Genomic DNA, 16,374 nt, shown 5'->3' with positions numbered 1-16,374 from the left:
ATTTGTTAAACTTGACATTTTATAAGAAAGACTGGCTAGACAAGACATAGAAATAAATTACAGCCATTTTTAAATTAATATTTCACTGACTACAGAACAAAATTATTTTAAATCTTTGAATATTTTGATTTTCAAAACTTCTTTAGCACAGGAAAGAACTGTAAATAAAAATTAACAATAATCAACTCTATTTACAATGTAAACATATGGTACAACTTATCACTAACCACTCAACAGGAAGTAATTTTATTACAATCTAACACACAGTATATAGATTTTACATAATAAAATTAGAAGTTAAGAGAAATGACAATAAACTTTACAAACTTGAGACATTGTATTCAATCTGTTCAACAGATTCATGTCTGAAAAATGCTGAGTGTAAAAAAACTGCATTAAAATGGATGTTTATTTTGCATTCCAAGACAAAGTTATTTTTTACCACTTTTCTAAAACAACTTGGGTTTATTAAAAACTGTTAACATCTTAAAGTTGGCCATTTAAATTTTCTTACTGATTCAGTGAAAATTTGACTTTTCCTAATATATAAAGGATTTCTTTCTGGATGCACTTGACCCTTACCCTGCTAAATTTCTATAATGACCTTTTCCATCTTTCAATTTGGACAGTACCATTAACTGTTAAAAGGGGTGCTAACCAAAAAGATACTGACTGAATGGCAAACAGTGCAGATCATGATCAGACTGCACAGATGTGCAGGCTGATCACGATCTACACTGGTCGCAAAGGCAGAATCAATTGTGTCTAGCATGATAAGGGTTAAAAATAAATGTATAAAAACAATTGGATTAAAATGAAAAATCAAAATATATACATAATTATGGGCTTTAAATATTCATCAACTGGGATGGTGTATGAAAAATATGTTTAAAAGACGTTGTGAAAAAAGTTATGAAACATGTAAGAAATGCAAAGGAAAATATCTTGGCTATCAAAATGTATAAATTGAAATCTTTGGTGTAGACCAAGTTTGGTATAAATACAAGAAGTGTGTTACATCAAGCAGTGTCAGTATCAATTAGCAACACATCATTTTGTCTGCTTCTGTGTAATTTGAAATTGTTATGTACTTGAATTTGAACATTTAATACTGTTTATGCAGCCAAATGGAATAAAACCTGCACATAAAAAAACATAGATAAAATGCTAGCACAATCTTCTTTGACTGACTGCTAATACAGGCCTTTAATCAAACTTGCATACAAAAACATAGATAAAATGCTAGCACATTCCTCTTGACTGGCTGCAAATACAAGCCTTTCAGACTCATTTTTTTCCTGAGCCAAGATTAAGATTAATATGATTAATGTTTAAAAGGTAATAAAAATGCAAACAACTTCACAAGGGCCGCAAAAAATGGCACACTGCACACAAAGATGGTGCTTTTAGGGCAAGAAATTTTGTGTCTTTGGCAAGACTAAGTTTAGGGAAGCAACCAGAGCAGCAGAAATGAACTTCTGTTAATGTTGTATACTTCACACATTGGTGCTGACTTTGAATGAAGTATATTTATCACATGATATTAACATCAGATAGACCTACCACTTAAAAGGAACTGCATACTGACACTTAAATACTGACAAATCCAAAGGATCAATCAAATGGGGTTAATTTTGATTAAGTAGAATGGTACCTAAAGGCATAACAAAACAATTTAAAGACTGCAACAAGACAGAATGAAGTGTACAATTATGAGACAGAAGAATCCTGTTTTCCGAGTAAAAAAAATAAGAATGTATAAATTTAAATTTGAGCCGCACCATGAGAAAACCAACATAGTGCATTTGCGACCAGCATGGATCCAGACCAGGTCAGGATCCATACTGTTCACTAACGGTTTCTCTAATTGCAGTAGGGTCTGAAAGTGAACAGTATGGATCCTGACCAGAAGGCGCGGATGCGCAGGCTGGTCTGGATCCATGCTGGTCACAAATGCACTATGTTGGTTTTCTCATGGTACAGCTCATTTAAAAGTTAGACACCTAATTAGATATCAGTATCAAATGGATAAACACATATTTCATTTGGAATGTATAACTGATCAATATGGAATGACTTGACCAATCAAAATCATATACAGTAACTGTGTTAAAACATTTGAATTGAAATAATCAGAACCTAAAAATAAGATCATAAATCTGTTAGTGGGAGAGACACTTGTATAGCAGTGGATCTAGGCATTTAAAGCTACTTGTTAACATTATGGGCTAAAAATTCAAATATCTTATTTACCTTTAGTTGGATACTTTGACATTAAATGTGTATCTGACTGTGAAAAAGAAACACATGAATTAAATCTGGTTCAAGAACACATGTAAACATCACAACCCTATCTTCTCCAGTCAAGAAAACTGAATTCTTGAGAGAGAAAAAGCCATCACATTGTGAAAATTCTTCACTCCAGTTCTTAATTCATAATACTCACTTTTTCAAAACTATCATTACATTGTGAGAAGTATCCAGTCATTAGACTATTCAAACATTACAATGCCCTATTTTCCTAACATGAATACAGAGTCAGAGCGCTTGCCTTTAAAGTTCTTTAAACCTGAAAGCTCTCTATTTCATTTCAGTTCAGCCAGGTACATGCAACTTTATCAAGTCAAATCAAAACCTAAGAAGTATTTCCAGAGTATTAATTTTCTGAGTACATTACATTTAATGAGACAACTTTTCTAGGTTACAAAAGACAAGAAAGAAATCGAGGAGGAAAATTCAAAAGGAGAAGATCACAGTATAAATTGATTCTGGCAATGTTTTTAGGACATTGTTTAGCAAACGTAGTAATTTCCGAGTCTGCATAAAAACTGAGTATAGACAAAGAAATTAGAGACAGATAAATCCTTGTTCCAGATTAAGCACATAGAATTAAGAAAACATATAAAGACAGACATAAAAGCCAAAAAAAAAAAAAACTGCTTAAATGACAAAATGATTTACTGGAATGTTAAGGAGTGAGTGAGTTGGGTTTTACGGTGAATCAACACAAAATGGTCATATATCGCCGAGGGAATGTCAAGGAGGAATGTTTCTTATTACATGGTATGTGAAGCAAGACAGACTATATGCTACTACAGTGGAATGATTAACATTTGTTGGCGACTAATTTCCATGTATTCAGTTGTCAAAAGCTGAAAGCCACAATTCATATGCCCGCCAAAAAGCCGTTTTGACCCAAACCATGAAATTTCATGTCCAAGAAAATTTATTGATTTTACAGTATGGTTAACATCGAAGACTGCAGAATGAATAAACAGTTACACGCATTATTATGTCTCCTGTGTGTTAATACTTCTAGAGAGCTACTGGCATACAGTTATTCTGGCACCAAAGCTGAACAAATGGCTATCGTGCTCTGATATATATATATATATATCACTTCCTAAGAGGTAGTATAAAATTTTGGATTTCTTAGTAAAAAATATTGGAACAGATTCACTTCTGTACAAGATACAAAATAAACAACAATATTTATCAGGTACAGAACAAATACTGCCTTTCAACTAGATATAAAGTAAGATAAACAACTATTTACAATTATATTAGTGACTAGTCACGCAAGTGCTAGTGGTATCTTTTAATGTATTTGTTTTTACACATACTATGTAACCATCAATATTGGTTAGGTACTAACTTTTGTGGATTCCGTAGTTGCATAATCCATAAAATTTAATTAACAAGCAAAGTTCTAATTCTTTTATCTTGGTAAGTGTAAACCGACACAGGCATTTCCCAATGAAATAGCAGTTTTAAGCAATACCAAATTTTAAACTAACAAAATTACATGATTTCCCCAGTACTGAACACTGTTTCCGGCAATGATACCCATAGATACGGACCTACATCATGCAGAAAATTTATTCACAAGATGTCACAACACAAACAGACCTCAAACAATTAACGTGAACACTTTTTGATTTTACTTAATTTTATGCTGTGACATTCATCAATGATGTTTCATGAGATGAAAGTAATGTTTAATCTTCACAAAGCTTACTGAACATCAAAGAAATATATTTATGAACATAAACCAGTAATATTGATGAATATTTACGAACAAAATCAATTCTTTGTAGTAACTGTCGACAAGAAACTCTCATTAATAAATGAATACTCCTTTGATGTAAGCCTTTTGTAGTACATATAAATGCTGAGTTGATTTCTGTGTGAACTTAAGACCTACTGAGAGCATTTCAAAATTCCTGACAATGTTGCTATAACACTTGCTCACTTAGCAATACTTAAAAATATATCTGAATTTATACAGTTATGTGCTTTTAACTTTTTTTTTTTTAAATGTAATAGTAATCAGGGCCCTCGTTTGCCGATTTTTGGGGCCGAAATTCGGCCCCATTCCCCCCTCGAAATAGTATGTTTCTTTCCCCCCAAGTATAGAAAAATTCCCCCTCGAAAGAAAAAAAAATCAAGAAAAAAATCGATACCCGATAGTCTTAGGAGCCCGGGTCCGGGAGATTTTCAAAAGACGCTCAAAGGACCATGATAATTGCCTGTGCGTCACTCGGGACCCGGAGACATTTTCCTTTGATAATCCTTCCTCTTATCAGTCATTTCCCAAAGTAAAACTATGTCCACGATAAACACGTATTCAAAGTAAACACTCGCGGTCATGCCCTCCTTCCTGCCTTTGATCTTCTGCTAAATTCCCGCCCTTTATCCTGTGGACATGCCACGCTGATTTTTCTTTATCAGCAAGTTACGTCACGGCGAGTGCACATAGGTAATGAGAATCAATGAAGTGTTAACATTAATTCATTGATAAAGCGTTACCCGTATTGAGCCTGCATACTGTCAAAAAAGGCGCCAATTATTAAATTATCGTAATTTAGCGACCAGCTGATTACCGAGCATGTGAAAAGTGTCCTGCAAGATTTCTTCATGCAAACTTTAAATTAGATCATTGTTTAATGATTGTACCTTAACTTCAACGAGAAAATCCACAAATTTAAATGAATTTGGAAAGTAAAAATAAGTATAGAATGTCCCATTCACGATTCTAATTACACCCGATGACATATGCAATTTTTCCAAAATTCACTTAAAAACTTGACTTTCAATGCAATTTTTAATGAAAAGTAGCATCATTATTTGAGGAACTATCTCTGGTTTACCTTAGTGGACCAAGTAACTGGCAAAAAACAACATTTCAGACGACATTCCAGAAGTGTACCAGTATCCGGATAGTACGTTTTTGGATACATTTTTACAGAGTGTTTTAGCACTTTTCTGCTAACAAACAAAAATATTGAAGAAAAACCTCATCAAATTAAAATGAATTTTGATAAAAATTTATTTACAATATGAGATTATATGACCTGAAACAGAAATTGTTATTATGCTGTAACATGTTCTTGGTTGTAGTAGCTATTAATTACGTAGTATTACTTTATAAGAAAATATAGTCAATTGTATCGATGTGTTGGGGCAGGACTCTTGTATTTTGAAAAGGGACCCTTCAAAATTTGGACCCAAGGGTCCCGGGACTCTTTGGTTTTCAGGTCTAGTGGAACCCCTGGTTTTACTGATCCGTATAATACGCTCGTTTTTCAGTTCCCCGGATGCGTGTATGCAAAGTTACTTCCCTTTGAAAAAAAATGTTGCATAATGTACATCATACAGTAAAAAGATCACAGATGCAACTGGGGCGAAATGCGCAAAAATAGATTTGCTTTTTAAGCAGCATGCTCTCAAAAAACAAACTACTGTCACGGACACCGCTGTTTCATCAGGGCCAGACATGCACAATCAGGTAGATATGATGAAGGGAAGCACTGCTCCGGCTGCTGCTGAGACAATGTCCGTGGATACTGCTAGTGCTTCCGTTAATGACGACATGTGAACCTCGATTGGATGTCACCTAATTGATTTAATAAAAGAAAATAAAAGTTGCCTGTTTTCAATAGATTATGTTCTGTACAATACTTCAGATATATTCACATTAGTTTGATATCTGTAATACTCAATTGACCTTAATTTAAGGGGTTATGTTCAGATGTCATATCTCCAGAATGAATTCCCCCCTCCCTTGAAAACGACACGAAATTCCCCCCTCCAAGGGCCCCGGCCCCAATCCCCCAAAATGTAGAGAGGGCCCTGGTAATTTCAGCAGACTGCATTTCTTAGAATTCTAATATGTTTCTTGATTAAGATTTGTCCTTTAATTTCATCTATCTATAAATACAGGCAAGAAAAGGGGCCTACATGATGCCAAGTAAAAAAAAAAACTACTATAAAAAACCTATCTTTCAATTAAAGTATTCAACAGTAATGGACTAATTAATGAACTGGCAAATTGTCCTAAGTTTGAATATCTTTCAGTTAAGGTACTTTATTATTCTACAGTATTGGACTATTAACTTATGATCACACAAATTGATAAATGTGTGAAATGACTGCTTCCTTTTGTTCAGTTCTATAAACAAAATAGCATGATCAATGTAAAACCTTGCAACACTAAAAAGCTTAATGTCACAGAAGCTTTTGCACTATTTATCATCTTACAGTTCAATTTCACACGAAAAACTGGAAATAACACTTTCAATAAAATTGTACAGCTTAAATTCACACAAATGGAAAGCTCAAGAACATCGCTTAATTAATATCACACCAACAGAGCTTTATTACACAACAACTGAAAAATATTTGTGCCGCGCCATGAGAAAACCAACATAGTGCATTTGCGACCAGCATTGATCCAGATCAGCCTGCGCATCCATGCAGTCTGGTCAGGATCTATACCATTCGCTTTCAAACCCTATTGCAATTAGAGAAACCGCTAGCGAACAGTATGGATCCTGACCAGACTGCGCAGATGTGCAGGCTGGTCTGGATCCATGCTTGTCGCAAATGCACTATGCTGGTTTTCTCATGTGCAGCACATTTTGTATATCAAATAATATACATTCAATTCATAACACACTAACAAACAAAACCTTTAACAATGGTGTTGAATCTCTTCAAAAGCTTATAAACAAACAGAGAATATGCCCAGTAAATGTAACTTTCAGCAGTATATCTTCAGTTATAAAATGCCAGTAGTTTTTGAAGCCATTTTACATTAAAAAGTTCATTTTTGGATAAGTTAATATTTCTATAAACAAGAGCACTGCCCTGCGGGTGCAGACGCTCATCTGATTTTTTTGTCTCTGTTTAATAGAAATATTGTCCTACCCATGATTTTCTAAGTCCAAAAGGGGCATAATTCTTGCAAAAAGCAATGTAGAGTTACGGTACTTGCTGTGCAGAGTCAGCTTTTAATGGTGAATAACTGCTCCAAGTTTTAAAGCAATAGCTTTGACCGTTAATGAAATATTGTCCTACCCTTGTGTTTTTATGACATTTTCTAAGTCCAAAAAGGTCCATAATTCTTGCAAAAAGCAGGACTGAGTTACCTTTCTTGCTGTACAGAGTCAGCTTTTGATGGTAAACAAGTGTTGCAAGTTTTAAAGCAATAGCTTTGATAGTTTAGGAGAAAAGCTGAACTAAACATAAAACTTAACCAGGCAATGCCGGCGTTGATCATGTGATGACAATAACTCAACATTTTTTTTCAAAAAATCAGATAAGCTAAAAAGATTTGTTTAATTTTGTTTCATTTTGAAAAAACTTAACTTTGGTTTAAAGCGAAGTCCAAAGATAAGTTCAAAACAATCATATAACTTCTCAAATGATATGTATTGCTAACATGTATCAATTACTTTATTTTATGCTTGTGAATCAAGCAAGTCCTTCTATTTGCCTAACTCTCATTTCTAGTGATATATAAATACGTTAGGCCAGAAAGAATAATACAAGTGCTCGGCGTTACCCGACACCCCAAAAATATGGTAAGCGGGTAGGAAATTATTTTCTTTTTAGATTTTTTTTTTCTGATGTTTATTTCATGGAGCAAGTCTCATAAAAAGGTAATATACTTAGTTAAAAATCAAACTTCCTAATCAATGAATTTTAACAATGTTACCAAGATATGCACTTTCAATAGCAAAAATATTTTATATTTACATATCTTTTTTATTTCAAGATGATTAAACAACAAGTTTAAGGTCAAAGCTAATTTTTAGGGTCACTCAGGTAACAGTAAACGCAGGTTGTTTTTTCTGGTCTCATTTTCTTATACATGTACATTTCAATACACCCTCCTTCTTATTCCTTCTTTAGATAGTTATAAATAATGTGAAATAAATACGTATTTTTTAAATATAGAACAAACAAAAAAATAAAAAAAACGAACAAAAAACTTTACACAGTCTACTTACTTCTATATCTATAAAGGAACTTTTTCTCACTTCACAGTTATTAAAAAATCATTCCATATCAAAGTTTTACAACCCTTTTTTCACTAACAATTAATACAGAATCATTCCGTTATCAACAACTTTCTCGGCTTCGCTCCCGAATGAACACTTCAACTTGTATCCGGAACACACAAGAAGTATGATATTGACCAGGTACATGACGACAGCGGCCGGTACCAGATAAAAGGAATAACCGAGGTTTGTTTTTTCTGTTAAAACAAATTTATCTACGTCCTCTTGAAGCAGGAAGTTCTTTTGTAGCGAAGTTAGAAAAAGTGTGAGGAACATCACCATGTCTAGGAGTGCAAAGAGAACTGAAATGTAAAATTAAACCTTGTTTTTCTGTTGGGTTCGAAGTCACAATTAAGGTCATAAAAATTATGGTGACTTTCAAGTGTTTATGGTGGAGGAAAGCCTTATGTGCTGATCTGTATATTACTTCAGGCATGAGCAGGCACATGGGCTGAGCCACCTCGGCACCTGTCCTACCTTTCTTACGCAAACTGGATGTAAATTCTATGCATACTGAAGAGTTTTGAATCAACAGCGGAGTCAGGGGCAGGTGATCTGTAATCAGCAACCTTAACCATCTGTGCACTGAGGACATGAAATCTAAACCATACCTTCATAAGGTTTCTCTGACACAGACTGAGATTATACTCAAATCAAACTTTATCACCAAATCACTAATATCAGAATCTGACAGTCAGAAACCTTTTTTGTGCTGCTTAGAATATGCTTCTTGCAAAAGGTAAGATAAAAATCAGCAAGCCACTAAGCTGAACTCACCTTATATGAAACCTTGAAATGATAACTGTTTTGGTCCAAAATAAGTTCCCTCTACTACAGCAAATGACTCCCCCTCCCCCAACCTTAAACTGGAAACCCCTCAAAACTGAACTTTCTTTTTTGTTCTCAGACGGTTCAGTCTAAAGAGTTTATTTGTAACTGTTAATCTTCATGACTGTCATTCAATTTTCACAAATGTCATGAATAGTAAACACTGGAAACAAGAGCTCTGCCTAGCGGGGCAATATACGCCCAAAAGGCTATATCAGAAGAGGACGGAAGCAAAATTTCACATGCTGATTATAAATATTCATGAAAAATTAGATGAACTCATCTTATTGGAAACCTTGAAATGATAACTGTTTTGGTCCAAAATAAGTTCCTTCTACAGCAAATGACACCCCCCCCACCACCCCATCCCCAACCTTAAACTGGATACCCCTCAAAACTGAACTTTCTTTTTGGTTCTCTTCAGTCTAAAGAGTTCATTTGTAACTGTTAATCTTCATGACTGTCATTCAATTTTCGCAAATGTCATGAATAGTAAACACTGGAAACAAGAGCTCTGCCTAGCAGGGCAATAAACACCCAAAGGGTTATATCAGAAGAGGACGGAAGCAAAATTTCACATGGTGATTATAAATACTGATGAAAAATTAAAAAAAAAAATGGGTGGTGGGTGGGGATGCATGTTCGGGGTGGTGGGCAAGACTGAGTGGAGAGTGAGGTGGAGGAACGGTACAACTTTGCATGCTGATAAATATTCATGGAAGGTTTGGAAAAAGATAATAATAAAAAGGAATGATTTTTTTTTTGAGTGGGGGGCGGGGGGAGGGGTGTGACCAAGGCAAGGTGGTGAGCAGGTGTGGGTACACAACTTCACATATTTATGATAAATGTTCATGGAAAAGAAAGAAATTTAATGAAATTCTACCAATTGGTTGGTTTGTTATGTTCAAATCTGTAGATTTTTAAACAATTAAAGGGCAATAACTCTAAGGAAAATTGACCAATTGAAAAAAAAAAGACTGGCATCATCTAAGCATGCTGGTTCATATTTATTTCAAATTTCATGAAATTCTACCAGCTTGTTACTGAGAAATGGCTGCAGACATAGATTTTTCATTAAATCAAGGGCAATAACTCTAACGGAAATTGACCAATCCAAAACAGAACTTGACGGGCATCATTGCAGTATGGTGGTGTATGTTTATTTCAAGTTTTATGAAATTCTACCTGATAGTTACTGAGAAATGGCTGAGGACGGACATTTCTGGGCATTTTTCATTAAATCAAGGGCAATAACTCTAAGCATACATGTGATAAGTTCAGAATCCCAAAACTGGGGGTTTGCCATTTTTCAGCTGGAGTTGGGGTCTCAAAACTGGAGGTTTTTTATCGACATAAATTAAGCGCGCGGACACATAACTTAAGAGACAAAATCCAATATTTTTGGCCACACAATAATGTATACACCAGAAGAAACAATCCTCATAACTCTTGATTTGAATTTTGACAGCGTTATGCCACTTTTTAACTTACATTTTTTTGTTAAAGTTTTATATAATGTCAAATATCTCCGTTACATTCAAAGTTATTGACTATTATGCCCCTTTTACTGGCAAAGCTTTAATTGCCCCTTTTAAACGAAGCTTTAATTTAGAGTCAATCACTGAGAAAAGTCGAGCATGCTGTCTTACAGAAGCTCCCTCTTGTTCTAAGGGAAATTGACCAATCCAAAAAAAACTTGAGGGGGATCATCACAGTATGTTGGTTCAGGTTTATTTCAAGTTTCATGAAATTCTACCTGCTAGTTACTGAGAAATGGCTGCGGACAGACATTTTTCATTTAATCAAGGGCAATAACTCTAAGGGAAATTAACCAATCCAAAAAAAAAACTTGACGGGCATCATCGCAGTATGTTGGTTCATGTTTATTTCAAGTTTCATGAAATTCTACCTGCTAGTTACTGAGAAATGGCTGCAGATGGATGGACAGACGGACGCACAGACTGACAACGCCATTTCAATACCCCACTCCCGGTTTCATCGGCGTGGGATAAAAAAGAATGAAAAAAATTTTGGCAAGGATGGTAGGGGAGGGTGACAGAATACTAAAGGGTAAAAGCCAAGAAGCTAAATGAAAAAAAGGAACTGGGAGTGGGGTGGTGGGTGGGGGTGTTGGGGGCAGGTGACAGAATACTAGAATGCTAAAGGTCAAGAAGCTAAATGAAAAAAAAAATGTTGTGGGGAGATGCCGGACTTGCAATGTAAATTGTTGCTGTCTGCATCAACACCTGCTTATATTCCAAGTTTCAGGTCAATACCTTTAATGGTTTTTAAGTTATGCTTTGGACATAAAACTATGATGGCAGATTTCACCTTGCTGAGACCTTGACAGACCTACCACCCTGATTCATGCACTCTGCACATCATCTCATTACCACCTACCTACATCCCAAGTTTGAAGTCAATACCTTGAATGATTAATAAGTTTATATTGCTCCAGACACCAAATAAAACAAGAGCGCCGCCAAGCGGGGCAATATACGCCCAAGGCTTACATCATAGGATGGGAGCAAAATTTTAAGAACTTGACTGTTGTAGCCCCAAAGGACTGGAACAACAAAAGGAAAACTTCAAAAAACAAATCTAAGTCCACAAAAAAAATATTCAAAGTCTAAAAAAAATCTTTATCAGGTACAAATATGTAAAAATACACCTTAAAATTGGAGGTACCATCCCTGTTGTACCACAGAAAAGTGGTCTCGGTTTTTCCCTACGGCCAATAATAAAAAAGTTACAAAATAAGCTATTTATAGTAACATAAAAGGGAAGTAATTAAAAAAAAATTATTGTAAGTGCAAAAAAGAGATCTGCCAAATAAAAACAAGAGCACTGCAATAAAGCGCAATATACACAAAGCAAAGTCATATATGACCTTTGACCCTTAAGTGTGACCTTGACCTTGAAGCGAGTCATCCGGAACATGCACTCTGCACATCGTCTCAGTGTGGTGAACATTTCTGCCAAGTTTCTTTGAAATCCTTCCAGCAGTTCAAGAGTTACAGAGCGGACATGAAACAAACTGATATGACTTTTGACCCCTAAGTGTGACCTTGACCTTGAAGCAAGTCATCCGGAACATGCACTCTGCACGTCGTCTTGGTGTGGTGAACATTTGTGTCAAGTTTCTTTGAAATCCTTCAAGGGGTTCAAGAGTTACAGAGCGGACACGAAACAAACTGATATGACCTTTGACTCCTAAGTGTGACCTTGACCTTGAAGCGAGACACCCAAAACATGAGCTCTGCACATCGTCTCGGTGTGGTGAACATTTGTGTAAAGTTTCCTTGAAATCCTTCAAGGGGTTCAAGAGTTACAGAGGGGACACGAAATTGCTAACAGACAGACGGATGGACAGACGGACACCAGCGTCCCTCTGCATGTTGTCTTGGTGTGGTGAACATTTGTGTCAAGTTTCTTTGAAATCCTTCAAGGGGTTCAAGAGTTACAGAGTGGACACGAAACAAACTGATATGACCTTTGACTCCTAAGTGTGACCTTGACCTTGAAGCGAGACACCCAAAACATGAGCTCTGCACATCGTCTCGGTGTGGTGAACATTTGTGTAAAGTTTCCTTGAAATCCTTCAAGGGGTTAAAGGGTTACAGAGGGGACACGAAATTGCTAACGGACAGACGGATGGACAGATGGACAGACGAACACCAGCATCATAACATAATACGTCCCTTCGGGCGTATAACAAATATGATCTTTGAGCTCAATTTGTGACCTTTGACCTACAGACCCGGTTCATGTGCTCTGCACATGTCTCATCGCCACCTACCTACATGCCAAGTTTGAAGTCAATACCTTGCATGGTTATTTAGTTATGCTCCGGACACTAAATATGATGGACAATTTTGACCTTTGAGCTCAATTTGTGACCTTGACCTTTGTCCTACAGAGCCATTCAAGTGCTCTGCACATCGTCTCATTGCCATCTACCTATATGCCAAGTTTAAAGTCAATACCTTTAATGGTCATAAAGTTATGCTCCGGACATGAATTATGACGGACGGACGGACGGATGAACAAATAGCTGGACGGACGCATGCACCATCACAAGTCAATACGTCCTATTTTTCCAAAACGAGCGTATAAAAAATAAAAGCAATGAGAATATTAACCTGTCTACAGAGAACCAGTCAATTACTAGGTCTGGAGTTAATGTAAAGTTAATAAGGTGCAAGATGCTTGGACAGGATTGAATTTCTGGACAATGAACTACGAAAAAAGGTTATCATTCTTTCTCATATTTTTAAAGGAACCATTGATTACTTACACGCAGTACCATTCCAGAGGTACAAGCCCATGGGCCCTGTGATTGTCTCGATAGGTTTTCCACAGATGTTGAATATGGCAAAGCCCATAGCTATAAGCCCAAACACAATACTAAATGCAGCACTGATGATTGAAGTTACCCAGAAACCATAGTTGAATAAACCTTTCCTGTATAAAGGTTCATCATCAGTACTATCTGCAAGAAAAAACATTGCTTGTTTGTTTATCTAGGTTTAAACTCTTCAACTAGAGTTACCACTGAAAGTACATGTAAATAATATACCATCCCACACAAAATAAGCTTTGTATGAGAAAATTTAGGCTCATAACGCTTGGACAATCCTAAAAATAAATGTCAGGCACATCTACACTAAATAGTTATTTATAACATTGACATTTTGTGAAAGTTTTGCAAGTCAGAATGTTCCTCAGGAACAATCTACAGAAAGACTTACATTAGTCATTCTGTATCACGACTCATGAGATGACCTTACATGGCAAGTTAAGTAACTCTGGTTAACATTTCCACAAAATTATGCCCGTTTTTCTATTTAGAAAATTTTGCTCAAGCTTTTGTATGTAAGCTATAGTATTAGGTGGAAGGGCTTTTTAAATGGTGGAGTGTGCTTACATTAGACAGCTCTTGTTTATGGATTGTGGCTAACAGCAACTTTCAGCATTTTCACAATTTCGCAGTAGTATACGAGTTGGTTATGTGGGAACCACTGGCCAGATTTAACAGTTGCATCTTAATTGTCAGTTCAAAAGCTCTTGTAGAGCTAATGTTTGATGCTCTGGATCAATTGCAAACTGAATTTCTAGTTTTATTTATCCACTGACCCACTTCGGCTCAGTGTGAAGGAATTACATGCTCCTCACCTCTTGGTTCAAGTCAACCATGTTGGCAAAATTTTTTCATGTGATGAAAACATCCGTCTGACTTAACGTAAGGTCTGTTGGTCTGGGCAGTAGCTGGTCATTGCCTGTATGAATTCCTGTCTGACAAAGCCATTAAAGCTGGAAAGTCCCCATATGACTACCTGTCAGAGCTTAATTGTACCACAAAGGACAAAGTGTATATAGGAATCATCTTAAGAGTCAGTCATATGGCCTGTTCATTGCATAATAAAATTTGTGGACCCAAAGTCTTCCACACTTTCAAAGGAGCTCTAACGTTAAAAAGGGGCATATTTTTACCAAAATAAAAACTAGAGTGTGAGGTCAACTCATGATGCAAAAGACACGTGTGAAGTTTGAAAGCACCTGGCCTAGCAGTCTTTGAGAAAACTGCTTACATGTGTGGATGCCAACACCAATGAAAGGGTGACAACGAAAAGCTGTACTATTTGAAAAATTTCATATAATCAAGCTAAAACATGAAACAGCACTTCATTGTATAAACATTAAGACAAAAAAATGTTTCTGGTGGCATGGCCAAAAAAGTAGGGTCAGCAGGTCAGTAATTTTGTTGTTTTTTTGAAGCATTATTATAAGGGAAATGCAGCGTTTGCTGAATATATTGTTCAATATAATTGAGCCGCGCCATGAGAAAACCAACATAGTGGGTTTGCGACCAGCATGGATCCAGACCAGCCTGCGCATCCGCGCAGACTGGTCAGGATCCATGCTGTTCGCTAACAGTTTCTTTAACTGCAATAGGCTTTGAAAGTGAACAGCATGGATCCTGACCAGACTGCGCGGATGCGCAGGCTGGTCTGGATCCATGCTGGTCGCAAACCCACTATGTTGGTTTTCTCATGACGCGGCTCAATTATTACTAATGACATAGTTTCTACATTTAAACATCTTGTGACAGTTCTTTTGTGTAATAATTGTTTGTGGATCCATAACTGCTGTTGTAGCTTCTACATGTCCCAAGCATAATATGCCATCTTGTGTGGTGTACATGTATTCAGATGGACAAGTCGTGGGCTGAGCGCGAAACTATTGTAACTGTATATAAATAAAGAACAAGATACAATAGTTTCGGGCTCAGCCCTCGAAGTGTCAATTCTGCTCGGAGATAGATATTCTATTAGTCCAAAGCCAAATAGGATTTCATTAATTCATAATGCTCTTTACAAATAGGCTTCAGACATCAAAACATTTAAAGACAAAAATGCCATGACTCTAAGAATTGTTAATCTGTGTAGCATAGTATTTTGTAAGTAAATAGGGAGTTGTGCTGGGGTTGGGGAGGGGGCCCTAATGATAAATGATATACAAAAATACTACCTGTGTTGTTTATGTTATTTGTGTTGTTAACAACATTATAGAGGACACTGTGAATGTATTCAGATGCTGGTAAAGTCACTGTATCTGGATAAACTACACACACACCTTCTGATGCCTCACATGTCACTGAAAAAAAAAATTATGTGATTCACTGTATAACGCAAATGGGCCATTTTTTTTATAAAGTAGTGCATCTCTAAATTCAATATGCATTTTCTATTATGTAAAGTGAAAGCAATCCCATTATGTGGGTTTTAGGTAGCAAATCATTACAAAAAAGACCCCACTCAACCACACCAATGTGTTGCTTGTTGCTTCTAAAGTAAAGTATGTAACATATAAGAATTTTGCCCCTTAACCCTTATCATGCTGGACATGACTGATTCTGCCTTTGCAACCAACGTAGATCATGATCAGCCTACATATCCATGCAGTCTGACCAAGATCTGCACTGTTTGCCATTGTTAGTTTTTTTTTTGGAATGCACCTCTTTTAACAGGTAATGGTACTGTCTAAGTTGAAAGATGGACAAATTAATTTTAGAAATTTAGCAAGGTTTTTTAAAGATTCAGTAATTTTTTTTAAAGATTCAGTAAATATTATCAATATAAAAGAATATTATGACTTTTTGATAAGTTAATAATAATTTATAGATATTCCAGCTTACAAG

The 16,374-nt window shown here is 35.9% G+C and overlaps 1 protein-coding gene across 2 annotated transcripts in view; it reads right to left on the bottom strand.

Annotated features, from left to right (window-relative positions):
• Positions 1-6,855: 6,855 nt before the first annotated feature.
• Positions 6,856-16,374, bottom strand: part of LOC123547096 (clarin-3-like) — a 32,224-nt gene continuing 22,705 nt past the window's right edge. The window contains exons 2-4 of one of the 2 annotated variants that reach the window (XM_045333903.2): positions 15,705-15,830; positions 13,471-13,665; positions 6,856-8,647 (exon numbers count right to left, since the gene is read on the bottom strand). In XM_045333903.2, coding sequence (XP_045189838.2) covers positions 8,385-8,647; positions 13,471-13,665; positions 15,705-15,830 — 584 coding nt within the window. In that variant the 3' untranslated portion in view covers positions 6,856-8,384. The remainder of the gene's footprint in view (positions 8,648-13,470; positions 13,666-15,704; positions 15,831-16,374) is intronic. The other variant, XM_045333902.2, reaches the window with a different exon arrangement.

The sequence above is a fragment of the Mercenaria mercenaria genome, chromosome 9 (genome assembly GCF_021730395.1).
Source record: "Mercenaria mercenaria strain notata chromosome 9, MADL_Memer_1, whole genome shotgun sequence".
Lineage (NCBI taxonomy): Eukaryota > Metazoa > Mollusca > Bivalvia > Venerida > Veneridae > Mercenaria > Mercenaria mercenaria.
Note: the sequence above shows the minus strand (reverse complement) of the source record. Positions and strands in the feature narration are given on the sequence as shown.